The sequence below is a fragment of the Nicotiana tabacum genome, chromosome 20, assembly GCF_000715075.1.
Source record: "Nicotiana tabacum cultivar K326 chromosome 20, ASM71507v2, whole genome shotgun sequence".
Classification (NCBI taxonomy): Eukaryota; Viridiplantae; Streptophyta; class Magnoliopsida; order Solanales; family Solanaceae; genus Nicotiana; species Nicotiana tabacum.
In genome coordinates this window covers 132,068,344-132,082,780 of record NC_134099.1, presented here as the reverse complement: position 1 = coordinate 132,082,780, position 14,437 = coordinate 132,068,344, and the positions used below count along the sequence as shown (strand labels likewise).

The 14,437-nt window shown below is 38.0% G+C and overlaps 2 protein-coding genes across 4 annotated transcripts; one reads left to right on the top strand and one right to left on the bottom strand.

The window, feature by feature from the left end:
- The first annotated feature begins 251 nt into the window (after positions 1-251).
- LOC107791335 (BTB/POZ domain-containing protein POB1) lies at positions 252-6,299 on the top strand. 3 transcript variants are annotated; one of them, XM_016613375.2, is made up of 8 exons: positions 252-712; positions 1,688-1,840; positions 2,282-2,406; positions 2,492-2,555; positions 4,478-4,757; positions 5,218-5,687; positions 5,796-5,974; positions 6,067-6,299. In XM_016613375.2, exons 1-8 carry the CDS (start codon positions 457-459, stop codon positions 6,160-6,162), a joined length of 1,623 nt encoding a protein of 540 aa, XP_016468861.1. In that variant the 5' UTR covers positions 252-456; the 3' UTR covers positions 6,163-6,299. The 3 variants fall into 3 exon arrangements, with proteins under 3 accessions (XP_016468861.1, XP_016468859.1, XP_016468860.1); XM_016613373.2 differs by having other exon boundaries at positions 5,218-5,974; XM_016613374.2 differs by having other exon boundaries at positions 5,218-6,234.
- Positions 6,300-9,575: 3,276 nt separating this feature from the next.
- On the bottom strand, positions 9,576-11,512 carry LOC107791333 (6-phosphogluconate dehydrogenase, decarboxylating 3, chloroplastic). Its single transcript, XM_016613372.2, has one exon. The coding sequence runs from the start codon at positions 11,303-11,305 to the stop codon at positions 9,818-9,820; it is 1,488 nt and encodes a 495-aa protein (XP_016468858.1). The 5' UTR covers positions 11,306-11,512; the 3' UTR covers positions 9,576-9,817.
- Between the last annotated feature and the right edge of the window lie 2,925 nt (positions 11,513-14,437).

The window sequence follows — 14,437 nt, the reverse complement described above, 5'->3', positions numbered from 1 at the left end:
CCCAAAAAAAAAAATTATATTAAGGATTCGTACGATGACTACAACTAGCTTAGGATTGAAACGTCGTTGTAGTGCTTCTATCTTTTAATCTGTGTGTGACTGTGTTGCCTACTTGTGTTAATAAAGCAAGAGAAGATAAAAAGAAAAAGAATAAGCTAATCATTTTGGTCTTTTGCAAATAGAAGTTAACCCTCAATTAGACAATTAATATGTCAAATCACTTTTTTAAGAAGACAGTATCAATCAACATTAACACAAGCATAACTAAACAATGAAATCAAAGGCAATATACTTTATCCAATTTATACCCCTAATTATAGAAACAAAACAAAGTACCAAACCAGAAAAATATACAACGTCCTCGTTCCTGAGCCATAACTGAGCACCACCAATAATAATAATATTATCCTCAATTCTCTCAACCTTTTCTTCTTTTTTTCCTGATAAAAAAATTGGATGAAAAACTTGAACAACGACATTTTTGATCCCCTAACAATAATAATGGACTCCGATTTCTCTTCTGGTTACGGGTCGGGTACAGAATCCGACTTCGGGTTCGCTTTCAATGACAGCAATTTCTCTGACCGGATTTTGATAGTTGAGATCGTTCCAGACTCGCCTGACTCCAAATCCGACGGTGAGGGTTGTAGCAGTATCGTTGATTGGGCTCGCAAACGCAAACGTAGGAGAGAAGAAATTAAGAAAGAAAATGGTTAGCTCTTTTAATTCCATTAGGGTTTAAACAATTTTATCAATTTTTGATTTTTTTATTAATTTCATGTATGTATATTTGGTACTTAGATGTGCAATTTGATTTTTTTGTTTGTTTCAAGGGTTAAACTTTCACATCAAAATGCTTAATAGTTTTGTTTTTATGATTAATGAATCTGAAGAATGGGCTTTTACATATCAAGCTTTACAGGGAGAAGATGCAAAATTTAGGACTTGAATTTATTTATTTCAATTTTTTATATATTTTTTGTTCAAACTTGAGTTACAACTTGAAATGGAAGGTATTTAGCTAGGTTAAAATGATAGAATTGCACGAATTTGCTTTAGCGTTGACTGTTGATGAAAATCACTCAATTGATCTTGCAGATGTAGCTGCAGCATAAGTTACTAACTTCATCAGATAACTTGCAAATGAGTTTAAGTTCTATGCACTATTAGGTAATTACAGTATCTCTTTTGATAAACACTAATTAGTGATCTGGTGAAAATGGTAACTAACCTGCTATCACACGTTAACTAACCTGCTATCACACGTTAAATTTACTGATAGTGTAAACATTTTTATACAATGATAGTGTGCATAACTTATTCTTCGCAAATATGGTTGCTTGAGCACTAAATACCGATGATCTTGTTTGCTAACAAAAAAGAAAAAAAAACTAATGATCTTGTAGTAATCCTCTTGTCATTTGTCGCTGAAAGTGTCTTTCTGACAAGTTCGGCTAAATACTTTAATTCTCTCTCTAACCACAAACTTAAGCTTTTCCGCTGTTCTAAATCATACTTAAGTTTGTCAGCTACCAGTGCACGCACTTGAGTTTGTCCCCATTCTTGCAACATTTCCTGTTCTGTCGCCTATCAGAAAACTTAATCCAGTTTTTTATGTTTTAACATAATTTGTGCTTATTAATTAGTTTCTCCAGTCTAATGGATTCTCACCTCATAAACCTTTCAGATGCAGATGTGCTCACGCAACGCGAGGAGGAGATGTTGAATTGTAATATGCTGGACACAGAAGATGGTCTTGCTTATGAGAACCAAGATGAGGAAGCTGTTGCAATGGTTGAGGAATATCCATCCGGCCTCGAGATGATCACAGATCACCCTGGTACCTATGCACTTCCCCACCTATGGATCAAACTATCTCGTTTCCATCATTGTGCTGCTATTTCAAGGATTCTAACTGTTTTAACATTAGATCCTGATATTAACAAGAATCTAAGAGATATCATAACATGGCTATCACTCTTTTAGGAGAATATGGATGTATCCTTTGTGTGCATAATCTGAAACCTGAATTTGTTACAATGTAATAGCATGTGAAACATTAAGTTCCTTTATCATCGCGTGGTCTTTTTCTCTTTCCCTTCTGTCCTTGAGCCGAGGGTCTGTCGAAAACAGTCTCCTCTATCTTAACAAGGTAGGGGTAAGGTCTGCGTACACTCTACCCTCCCCAGATCCCACTTGTGGGTACTGAGTTTGTTGTTGTTGTTGTTGGTCTTTATCTCTCTTTTTTTGGGATTTTGAAACAACTTTATGGCATTTATAGGGGATGGTGAAGCTCCTAAGAGCACTGACTCGTCCACAAACATGGACTCTTCTACTGGGTTTCGAGTTAGAACTATACACATCAGTTCTCCTATTTTGGCTGCAAAGAGTCCATTCTTTTATAAGGTTAGGAATCTTTAATTCTGTGTTATATCTTAGTCAGGAACTTTCATTTGCTCTTTCTTTTGACATCTTTTTGTTTTCTTCGTAGCTGTTCTCCAACGGCATGAGAGAGTCAGAGCAGCGGCATGTTACTGTACAAATCCATGCCTCGGGTTAGTAATAACATTTTTAATTGTAGTTTCTTGTGTTCTCATTTCATGGTATTGTCCTTTCCCTTAGACTGAACCGTCCCGATAAAGTAATAATATTAACCTGATGCTGTCCCATGTCAGAATCTGGATACAGTTGTATTCTCTGAGCATCAAATGTGTCTGTTATATAGCTCTTTTTCCATTTGTTAGAGTAAAAAGTTACTGGAATAGCTTGTAGGCTGTACTATATTGTGCTCTATGTTACTTAACCCACCCACCCCCCAAAAAAAAAAAATTCAAAAAAGAAAAGGAATAAAAAGCATCATGCGCTGTACTCCTACTTACATGGGCGCGCCACTTCCCCCTTATACCGTGCACATAACTTGACATTCCTATAGGTGTGCTGACTGCTATTCGGGTTTGAAACTTGGAATGAATCAGCTCGGGATGCTTACCATAAGTATTTATTTTCTCTTTTAAAAAGTTTTTAACAATTGGGATGTTCAATTAGAGAGCAACACTATCAATCACTAAATGAATATTGAGTTTTTGAGCTGTTTAACCATTAGATTAATAAGTGGTGGTCTGAAAACTGGGGACAAAATAGATTTGAGCACCTGTGAATTCTTAAAATAGGTTTTGATAAATGAGATTCTTATACTCCCTCTCTTTCCATTTTTCAAATGGCATTTGATCGGATTTGTAGTTTAAGATAAAAAACTTTTGACATATAAGTTAGATAAATAACATAACTAAGTCAGAAACTAAAGAAAAAAGATTCAAATACAGAAAGGTATCTTTTTTTTTTTAAACGGCCCAACAAGTCAAAGTTCCATATAACATTGAAAATTTTTGTTGTTGTTAAAAAGAAAAAAAGTTGATTTTTTTTTTGTTAGTGTTTGGAAACTAAAATGTTAATGTGACTAGTAATAATATATTATCTTCTATGGAGTATCTAAAATCATGGGCAAAGGTTATTTTATGTTAAGCAGTGTGAGTGCTACACTAGAAATGTCACATTCTATAAAAAGCTACTTGGAAACAGTTCCAACGTGAATGTGAAAATTCACATTTATGCTGCCCAAATGTGTACATGATTTAGGTTTGACATTTGAACTCCAAACACGATTCTAGACCTTAAAAACGTGTTACCATAAGGGGCTAGGTACCTGATAAACCATACTTTAACCCATGTGCTTTTTTGCTGTATGCCTTAACGTATCTGGTATTTTTCCTATCTTGATGAATCCAAAAAAGTCTAAATGTAGAAGAATCGAACACCAGATCAAGAATCAAGAATCGTGTCTGATACTCTTTAAAGCATCTGTGTGAGAAATTGATTTGTCTACAAATATGTTTGCGGGGTTATAAACATGCTCCAAGCACTACTGTTTGTTTTGCTTTCTATAGCATACTTGAAGACTAAGTTGCTCGGACTTGGATGCGGGTATGCGATACGGGGACGGATCCGAGTATCAGATTCGACAAAATCTAAATTTTAAGATACGGGGGTGCGGATTTGGATATAGATACGGGTGCGGGGATTCGGCTAATAAAAAATAGAGCTATAAAAATATTGTAAATTTTGAGAGATATTCTGTGAAAAACTTACATGAATATTGTAGAATTCAATCTTTGATTCTCCAAGATGGACATTATTCTTTCATTCTCCTAAATCTGTTTTGTTTTTGATTTTGAGAAATCAAAATCTCAATTTTTCTCCCAAATTTATTGATGGACTCCGATCAAAGTGTCCGAAGTCAGTTGACCGAATCCGGGATGTATCCCGCTCCCGTCCCCGTCTCGTATCGGGGGCGGGGACGGCACCAAAATCGAAGAGTCCACGCAACTTAGCTTGAAGAAGAAATTCTTACACAGTTTCTTTAATTAGCTATAACATATATTCTTCTTTTGACCTCCACCTTTCTCAATCATTTTCGCAGAAGAAGCTGCCTTCATGGAGCTATTGAGTTTTATGTATAGCAATGCTTTATCTACGATAACGCCTACTCCCTTGCTTGACGTGCTTATGGCTGCTGACAAATTTGAGGTTGCATCATGCATGAGATACTGCAGCCGTTTATTGCGGAATCTTCCCATGACTTGTGAATCAGCCTTGCTTTATTTGGATCTTCCTTCTGGCGTTTTAATGGCTGATGCAGTTCTGCCACTGACTGATGCTGCAAAACAGTTCCTCGCTGCACGTTTCAAGGATATAACCAAGTGAGAGCTCTTCCAAGAAGTAGTTTTTTTATTACTCTTGTTGATTGTTTTGAAAGTGGAGCTTAAAACTGTTGCTTGGAAATAGAAAAGTGAAGGAAAGCAAGAGGCTTGTCATCAATTCCAATTTTCCTCTTCATCACGAGCTAACTTCATTCTGTCATCCCTTTTTCACGAACTAACTTCATTCCGTCATCCCTATTTCAGAATGAGTTTGCTTTTCCTAAACACTTCATTGACAAGCCTAGTTTTGGGGCTTTATAAACTAGCTGTTTGTTTCATTACTAACTAGTGAACAAAAGGACCTCCAGTCTTCCCTTTAGTAAAGAGCTTCTTGTATCACATTTCAGAGTGTTTTCAAGTTGTCCTATTTATCAGAGACTTGTTCACTCTTTAGATAGGGTTTTTGATTGTTTCAGCGTAGAATTTGTCATCTGAAATGTTATCCTAAAATCCTTCCCAGGTTCCAAGAAGAGGTGTTGAACTTGCCTCTTGCAGGAATTGTGGCTGTTCTCTCCAATGACGATCTTCAGGTTGCTTCAGAGGATGCTGTATATGACTTTGTGTTAAAATGGGCTCGCATCCATTACCCAAACTTGGAGGAACGACGTGAAATATTGGGCTCACGTCTTTGTTGCCTCATTCGTTTTCCGTACATGACATGCAGGAAGCTGAAGAAAGTTCTAACTTGCAATGACTTTGATCCTGAACTATCTTCAAAGGTTGTCCTGGAGGCTCTATTTTTCAAAGCTGAAGCACCATACCGGCAGCGTTCTCTTGCTGCTGAGGAGGGCAGTGCCTCACACCATTGTTTTGTGGAGCGTGCTTACAAGTATAGACCAGTTAAAGTTGTCGAGTTTGAACTACCTCGTCAGCAATGTATTGTTTACCTAGATACAAAACGGGAAGAGTGCAATAGTCTCTTTCCTGCTGGTAGAGTTTACTCTCAGGCTTTCCATTTGGGTGGACAGGGTTTTTTCCTATCAGCTCATTGTAACATGGATCAACAGAGTTCATTCCATTGCTTTGGGTTGTTTTTAGGCATGCAAGAGAAGGGGTCAGTGTCATTTGCAGTGGATTATGAGTTTGCAGCTCGGACAAAGCCAACCGAGGACTATGTGAGCAAGTATAAGGGGAACTACACATTCACCGGTGGCAAGGCTGTTGGCTACAGGAACCTGTTTGGCATCCCTTGGACTGCTTTTATGGCTGAAGATAGTGTATACTTCATTAATGGGATTCTCCATCTTCGAGCTGAGCTTACTATCCGACAATAAATGCTTAGATACTAACATGATGCCTTTGTTTGCAGCCATACTGGACTTTTTTAGATGTCAGTGAGGGCTTTGAGAAGAGGTGGAATGCTAACTGTAAGATGTTGTCGACCCTAGTTTCCAGAAAGGTTTAAATTGTAGTGACAGGTTAATTGTTCAGTGCCTATGTAAAAACTGTTGTATGGGCTTGTATGTATCCTGCTGCTGTATATCCGCTGCTGCGTGTTAGTGAAATTGAGAGAATCAATAGCTTCATCTGTTGATATTGCACTAACTTCTAACTTGCCAGTTGCTTTGAGGTGCGTAATTAAAGTCTCAGCAAATCTTTGAATTTTGCTTATTTATTAACTTGCATAAATTGATTAAATTATGGTTTTGTTAAGGGTTATTGGCTCTCTATGGAGGTGATTTGCTAGTGTAGGTAAATCTTTAAGTTTATTCTAACTGGACTTAATATGATATACCTTTCGTTTGCCCTTATGGATAAAATCTTAGGGCATCTTCATTCTTTGCTGACGAATTTCTAGCAGATGCAATTTTATGTTCTGTATTCCTAATACTGTTATCATCTATTTTTCATTGTTAACAAACATAACATATTCTAACAACAGTGGAATCCATATTAATTGAGCTTCGGAGTACTATTTGCAATGAAAAGGCCAAGATGAACCAAAAGAGAACGACCGAGCTGGTTGATTTTGTCCTCTATTTTGGGCTAAACTTTTTAAAATTATCCTAAAAAAAGGAAAACAAAAGGAAACATAACAACAGTGGAATCAATATTAATTGAGCTTCGGAGTACTATTTGCAATGAAAAGGCCAAGATGAACCAAAAGTGAACGACCGAGCTGGTTGATTTTGTCCTCTGTTTTGGGCTAAACTTTTTAAAATTATCCTAAAAAAAGGAAAACAAAAGGAAAGAGTGAAACATAATATGTTTACTTTATTGTTACTATAAATTGGTTGATTAGGTAAGTTGTGTTATGCCGCTTAAATCAAATTTGATCCAACTTAGTATTGATTTAAACATATTTATGGAAAGGTTGAGTCGTCATCTATCACTTGACGTGCCTTGACCTTCAGAGTTTTGACCCAAGCCCTCACCCCCACACCACAAATTGACACTGCTACCTGAAACCAAGGAACAACTAATCTCAAACTACGGATAAAGAATGAAAGGCTTTTGGGAAAATTAGATGCAGTCTTGACCGGGAAGGCTATGTTAATATGCTTCTAATATATAAGAAGAATACACTGTTAGCCCTTTATTTTATTTCTTTTTATCGAAAATGAAGGTTAAAAAAGGTATTAACTTACAATATGCCTGTAATATTGAAGCTCGAATGGGGGAGAAAAAAGAAAGAAAAATAAAAGGGGGGAAGGCCAGGCATATGCTATGTTTTCAGAGACACCACAAGACGCTAAGGTCAAGTGAAATGGAAACCTGGACATGATAATAAGCGGATGAAGCTCTTTTTTAGTGAAAAACAATCTACCAGCCACAATGCAGAAAAAAGAAATTTTAAGGAGCAGAACATCTTATAGTAACAGCATGAGATATTAAACTCTGTTAACCACCAATCCTAACCCAGTGTTCTCAAAATCAGTAGTGCACTATAATTGCAGTTCAAAAGCAAGATGCTTCCAGAAGCAGTCAATAAGAATCTTATTAATTACAACACTACACTACATGTCATTTATGTTGCATCAAAACTTCAAAACTAATAATGGAGTTGAAGATCTATATGATACACAGACGTGCAAAGAGTAGGGGACAATACTCTAGACAGAGAGCAGCAAAGGATTGAACTAAAGTTCTTTCAGAGAAGCAGACAGAATATCTAATATTAAACTAGAACAAACAAATTCCTGATGGAGGCAAATCTACATAAGAGATCAATCTTTTCAAGGGCAAACTGTCAGTGAAGGAACACTGGTATTCAGAACTTACTCGAGTACTTGTCACTGAGAAAATGGGAGATTGAAAGTCTATATCACAGATATCTATGAATATCAGCAAGGAAAAACTTAAGCATCCAAGGTAGGAGAAGGCATTTATTTAAATTGTCACGTTCATAAGTGAAAACCCTCAAAGAACAAGCTTGACGTTGATGAAACCAATTGCAGAAGAACTTTAATGCCAATCGCATAAGCACGTCAAGCTGAGCAATCCACCCATCATTTACTCCACAACTGATTAACTTGCACTAAAGACATAACTGCACGACCACTTGGCAGAGAAGAAAAATTAAGTAAAATAATCTTGTTTGTAATATCAATTTCTTGAGGTGAAAGAATGTATTTTGATTTATGGGAAATACTTGAAAACCATCCTGTAGCTATCAAACAGAGAACAGGAATCAAACCCCAATTCTTAGTAGTCATAAGACCAAAATATTTTAAAGGATTTCAAATGGTTAGCTCCCAGTCGGGCAAAATTATAGTAGCTGAAAGTAATCACAAAAATCTGAAACTACATCAAAAGCAGCAGTTTCTGTGAAAATATCGATGAATAACCTTAAATAGCTAAAAAGATTTTCCTTAAATAGCATAAGCCTAGCAGATATGCAGGTTTGGGAAAATGTTATCATGATATGCTTAGGACAGCAAGAATCATGTTATTTGTACAAATTTTATTAAGATGGAATCATTAGTATCGAACAAAAACCAACAAAAGAAAAAACGAACCTCTGAAAGTGGCAGTTCAGAAACACTGTTGAGAAAAGGTAAAGAAGCGCAAAAGCAACAACAACTATGCCTCAGTCCCATACAAGTTGAAATCGGCTATAATAATCCTAATTGACCACATTACAAGCGCAAAAGCAATAATCAAGGGAATTTTTTCTTTTGATAGGTAGAATAGAAACAGAGAGAGCTGTGGAGTAATAAGAACAGAGAGAGAGCTGTGGAGTAATAAGAACAGGGAGGGGAGAGGGGGCTCAATTGAAAAAATAAATACTAAGATTTCTGATATTCAGAAGGTCTTATACCCAATGCGTTTTTTACTAAATCAAATTTAGGCACTAATCAAGAGCAACCTATTTTCTTTTAATGTTGCCTCTTCTCATCCTTCCTCAACTTCTTGAGTCCAATGACCAGGCCACTGCCTTTCTCTGAGACTTCTCATCTTCTTCCCTTCCCTCCTTCCTATTCTCCCATCCAGCATCAAAGGGATAAGAGCCATATACAAGCACCCCAATTTTCCACTTAAACACATACTCAATATTGTTTACCCTTTAAATTTAAGCATTAATTGTCAAATCCACATATTTACTGAAGCACTGCAGCATAATTTATCCACAGTCCTAAGGTTCTTTCACCATTACAGCCATAGCTCTATTTCACAGTAAATTATTCTTCTCTAATAAGTTTAATAGTTCAAATCAATGTACACATATATATAAGGCTTTCGGAACAGAGCACTGAAGACCAACACATGCGACTCGCTATATCATCATTATTATCATATTTTTAAATATCAGATGTAGCAGTTTGGAGATAGGCGAAGCTGAAAGAAATTTAATGGATCAATAAAATGCAGGGAATATTTATGCATAATGTAGGAAATGCAACTTCTTTAACTTCAATAAAGAAGTCATTCAATTGCCAAGGCCCTATAATGTTCAAAGGCATACAACATTATTAACTGCAAAACTAGCAACAAGTAAAAATTCTCAACAAGTCACATTCTAAATTTTAAATGCCTGAATAGCACAATTTAGAATCAATAGTTGACAAAGCTCAACTAATACCAGATTTTTATCATAATCTGCAACAGCTGCAGCAGCATTACACTCTGGCCTTCCTAGCAAGCTTAGACCACTCAGTATGGTATGCTCCTGGCATATCAATTCTCTCATAAGTATGTGCCCCAAAATAGTCCCTTTGAGCCTGCACGAGGTTTGCGGGAAGCCTAGAACGCCTATAGGTATCAAAATATTGAAGACTTGCAGACATTCCAGGAACACTAATTCCCCTCTGGATGGCCAGACCCACCACTCTCCTCCATGCAGCTTGCCTCTGCACCATCTCCCTGGCAAATTCCGTGTCAACCATCAAGTTAGCCAACCCAGGATTCCTCTGATACGCCTTCTTAATCCGATCCAAGAACACTGCCCTGATAATACACCCGCCCTTCCAAATCCTCGCCATCTCTCCCAAATTCAAATTCCACCCCTTCTCAGCTCTCTTCGCCCTTAGCAAATTCATTCCCTGAGCATAACTACAAATTTTCGAGGCGTACAATGCCTGCCTCACATCATCAATCAATCTCTTCTTATCAACACTACTCCCATTCACATCAAAATTTATCTCCTCCTTTAACCCTTCCTTCTTAAAAATCCCTGCGGCGTCTTCCCGCTCTTCCTTCAATCCACTCATATACCTACTATCCAACGAAGCAGCAATTGTGGGAGCTGCAATTGACAGCTCAGCAGCCTGCTGCACAGTCCATTTCCCCGTTCCCTTCATTCCTGTCTTATCCAAAATCTTATCCACTAGCTCACCACTCCCCGTTTTCTCATCCTTCACATTAAATATATCCGCTGTAATTTCAACCAGAAAACTCTCCAGTTCACCACGGTTCCACTCAGCGAAAATATCTGCCAATTCGGAGTTACTCAACCCGCCCGCATTCTTCAACACATCATAAGCCTCCGAAATCAACTGCATATCACCATACTCAATCCCGTTATGCACCATTTTTACGAAATTACCCGACCCGCCTTCGCCAATGTAAGTAACACACGGCCCGTCCTCAACTTGAGCCGCAACTTTCTCGAGAATGTCTTTGATGTTCATGTAAGCCCCGTGGGACCCACCGGGCATAAGCGAGGGCCCATTTCTAGCCCCATCTTCACCACCAGAAACACCCATACCCAAATACAAAAGCCCTTTACTCGAAGCTTCACCAATACGCCGTTCAGTGTTCTCGTACCACTCGTTACCTCCATCAATAATCGTATCGCCAGGCTCCATGTGTTCAGCTAAAGCAGCAATCGTCTGATCAACGGGGGCCCCAGCTTTAACGAGGATGATAACAGATCTGGGCCGTTGAATCGACAGCACGAAATCACGCGGATTGTACTGACCGGTTAAAGGTAGTTGACCTTCGCGTTGAGCGCGATCTAGGGTTTCGTCAACTTTAGAAGTGGTTCTATTGTAAACGGAGATCGGGAACCCTTTCTCGGCTATGTTTAGGGCTAGATTTTGGCCCATAACAGCTAGGCCAGCTAACCCAATACGAGATAGAGCTTGAGCAGTAGCAGCTCCTTCCATGGCGGAATGAATAAGAAAATTTAAGAAGAAAAGAAAAAGAAAGAAAGGGAGATTTTTGAGAAGAAAGGGAAGAAGATGAATATATAGTGAAAATGAGTGTTTGGTGGGATGGATATTAGGTATGGGGGGAGAGTGACGGACTCGTCGAGGGAGTGAAAGGGTAGTGGCTGAAACTGCCAACGAGAGGCTGGCGTACTCGTCGATGTTTTCTATTAGTATTTCTTAGGGGTTGTTTGGGTATATGGTCAAACTATTATAATGCAGCAATTATTTATGTAATGAAACTTTATATCAAGATTATCATAATGGATAAATTTTGCTATAATATATAAGTTTTTCATAATATTATATATTTTATGGTTTTATGTACTTATTATTAGTACAACTATTCTTGTTTCTTAATGTATAGAATTTCGAAGAGGGGTTAATGCAAGATTGGAGGTTTAGAGGCAGATTTTGGAGTCTAAATATTTCAAGTTATCCCCAAAAAAAGTAGTTTCAAGTATTTCGGGTCTATTATCCAGGGGTAACGGGGAGATTGACGAAGATGTCACACATCGTATTGGAGCGGGATGAGTGAAATGGAGGCTCACATTTGGCATTTTATGTGAAAAATGTGCCGCCAAGACTTAAAGGTAAATTTTACGAAGTGGTAGTTCGACCAACTATGTTATATATGGGGCAGAGTGTTGGCCAATCAACAACTCACATGTGAAGAAGATGAAAGTAGCAGAAATGAGGATGTTGAGATGGATGAGTGGGTATACAAGGAGAGATAAGATTAGGAATATAACGTTATTCAAGACAAAGTGGGAGTGGCCTTCGTGGAGGACAAGATGCGAGAATCGAGGCTTAGATGGTTCGGACACATAAAGAGGAGAAGCATTGATGCTCCTATTAGGAGATGTGAGAGACTGGTGATCTCGCCCAAATCACACCTCAAATTGGGGTTGTGAAGCGGTCGGTTGCAATAATAATTACCCAACTAGGAGTCGGGATCGAATCCACCGGGAGCGTAGATGAGATTAGTGGTATATATTTGGACTAAGCGCGTAAAGTGTTCTAAGTTGCACTACCACAAACTTTGTTTTGATCCTACTTCTAAATTATGCTACAGTTTGCAATTATAAAATATGAAACTAGAGAATAATATTTTTATGGTTGTTTTTCAAATATGTAAAAGGTCTACGGCTGTGACTTCCACCTAGATGTTTACCTAACGGATTGTGGGCTTTGGAGCGGGTTTCGTTGGTCGGGATGTATTATATCAATCAACACATAATTACCCACTCAAAACCTCTCGGTAAGAGAGTGGTTTTTCCCAATTCGGCTTTCTCAAGCCTAAACGAGTATTGCACAAAACAATTGATAAATGATCAACTCGGGTCTTACTATCTCTAGGTTCAACCTTTTAATTAGGACTATCAATCTCTTGAGTTCATCCCAATTTCTTATTAGCCTAGTTTTCCTAGACTAAGTCTCTCTTTCTCAAGTAGAGACTAAGTCAAATAGGCTTGAATCAATGTTTGCAACCATCAATTCTACAATTATAGCAAGAACTAGGCTAAATATTACACACCCAACCGTAAACAAACCTTAAATCAAACACCCATTAGATACCCACACTAGGGCTGGGTCACAACCCTAGCTAGAAATTTAGCTACTCATAGTGGGTAATGAAGAAAATAGAGAAGAAATGATAATCAAACTCATATTGAAAGATTAAAAGATAAAAATCTAATGTTTAATCACTAAAGTAAGCTAATGTTGCTAAAACCAATAAAGAAAAACGGCTACGGATGTTTGGATATTCAAAACTTGACCTAAATTCGTCAAAAAAGACTATTTATACACAACTGAAAATTTCGGATAAAAATGCCCTTTCGGAGATTCTGCGGCTGCACAATTCCATGTGCGGTCCACACTTCTTCTTCAGTCTTGGCAGGAGCTTGGTCTGCGGCCGCATAATTCTGGATTGCGGCCGCTGATCACAGCCTACTCCACACTACTAAAAATTAGGAAGAGAGGGTCGCAATAGCTTTTACCCGATTTTCACAGAGGGTCGAGTATCTATTTAAGTTGGAATTGCGCATTTGTTCAAAATATCACTTCTAATCATTTTTGGGTTTTCTTTATATTCTGCTATTATCAAACTACAAATTATAATTGCTACTAGGTTAACTACGAGTAAATTGCTACAAGTTGTATCTAATAGTTTAAAAGACACTAGGGTAATGGCATCCTCCTAGGTGGCCAATTGACGCGTAATTGAACCTAAGGCACGATTGACATGATTGGGGAATATGATATAACCGTTGCACAATTTTACCCACTCTCACACCTCTCGGTAGAAAGAGTGATTTTGCCCAATTGACTTTCTCAAGACCAATAGGGTAAGCAAATTTGCTCAAGCAACTGGGTTCAAGTCGGGTATTACTCTCTCGAGGTTTAACCCTTTAATTGGGACTATCAATTCTGTTGAGTCCATCCAATTCCTTGTTAGGTCAATTTCGGAGACTTAGGCTCTCTTTCTCAAGAAGAACCCAAGTCAACTTAGCACAAACTAGTATTTGCAACCACTAATTCATAGATTAAACCATGAAATTGACCCAAATAACAAATACCCATAGTCAATCTAACCTTAAATCACAACACCCATCAATTACCCACACTAGGGTTGAGCCACAACCCTAGCTAATGGGTTTAGATACTCATGCTTGAAGAGAAAAACAGAGAAATAGATGAAGATAAAGACATATTAATTAATTGCTAAGGTAAATACAAAGATTCAATGATAAAAACTAAGTAAAAATGCCCAAAATGGATAAGAAAAATCTTCTCACGAGCGCAACTAACGTCTGATAATATCCGATGCCCTAAAAATGGAAAAAGGTTCTATTTATACTAAGCTAGAAAAACTGGACAAAATTGCCCATGGGGGGTTAGTGCGGACCGTACAAAATGGTGTGCGGCCGCACTAGGCTCTTGAACTTGCAATCTTGAGTCTCTGAACCCAGGCTCCGCAGACTGCACAAAATGGACTGCGGCCACGGAGGCTTCTAGCTCGGTCCGCACAAACTCGACCGCGGACCGCACATGCTTGAACCTCTGAACTTGGCATCTCTCTGAACC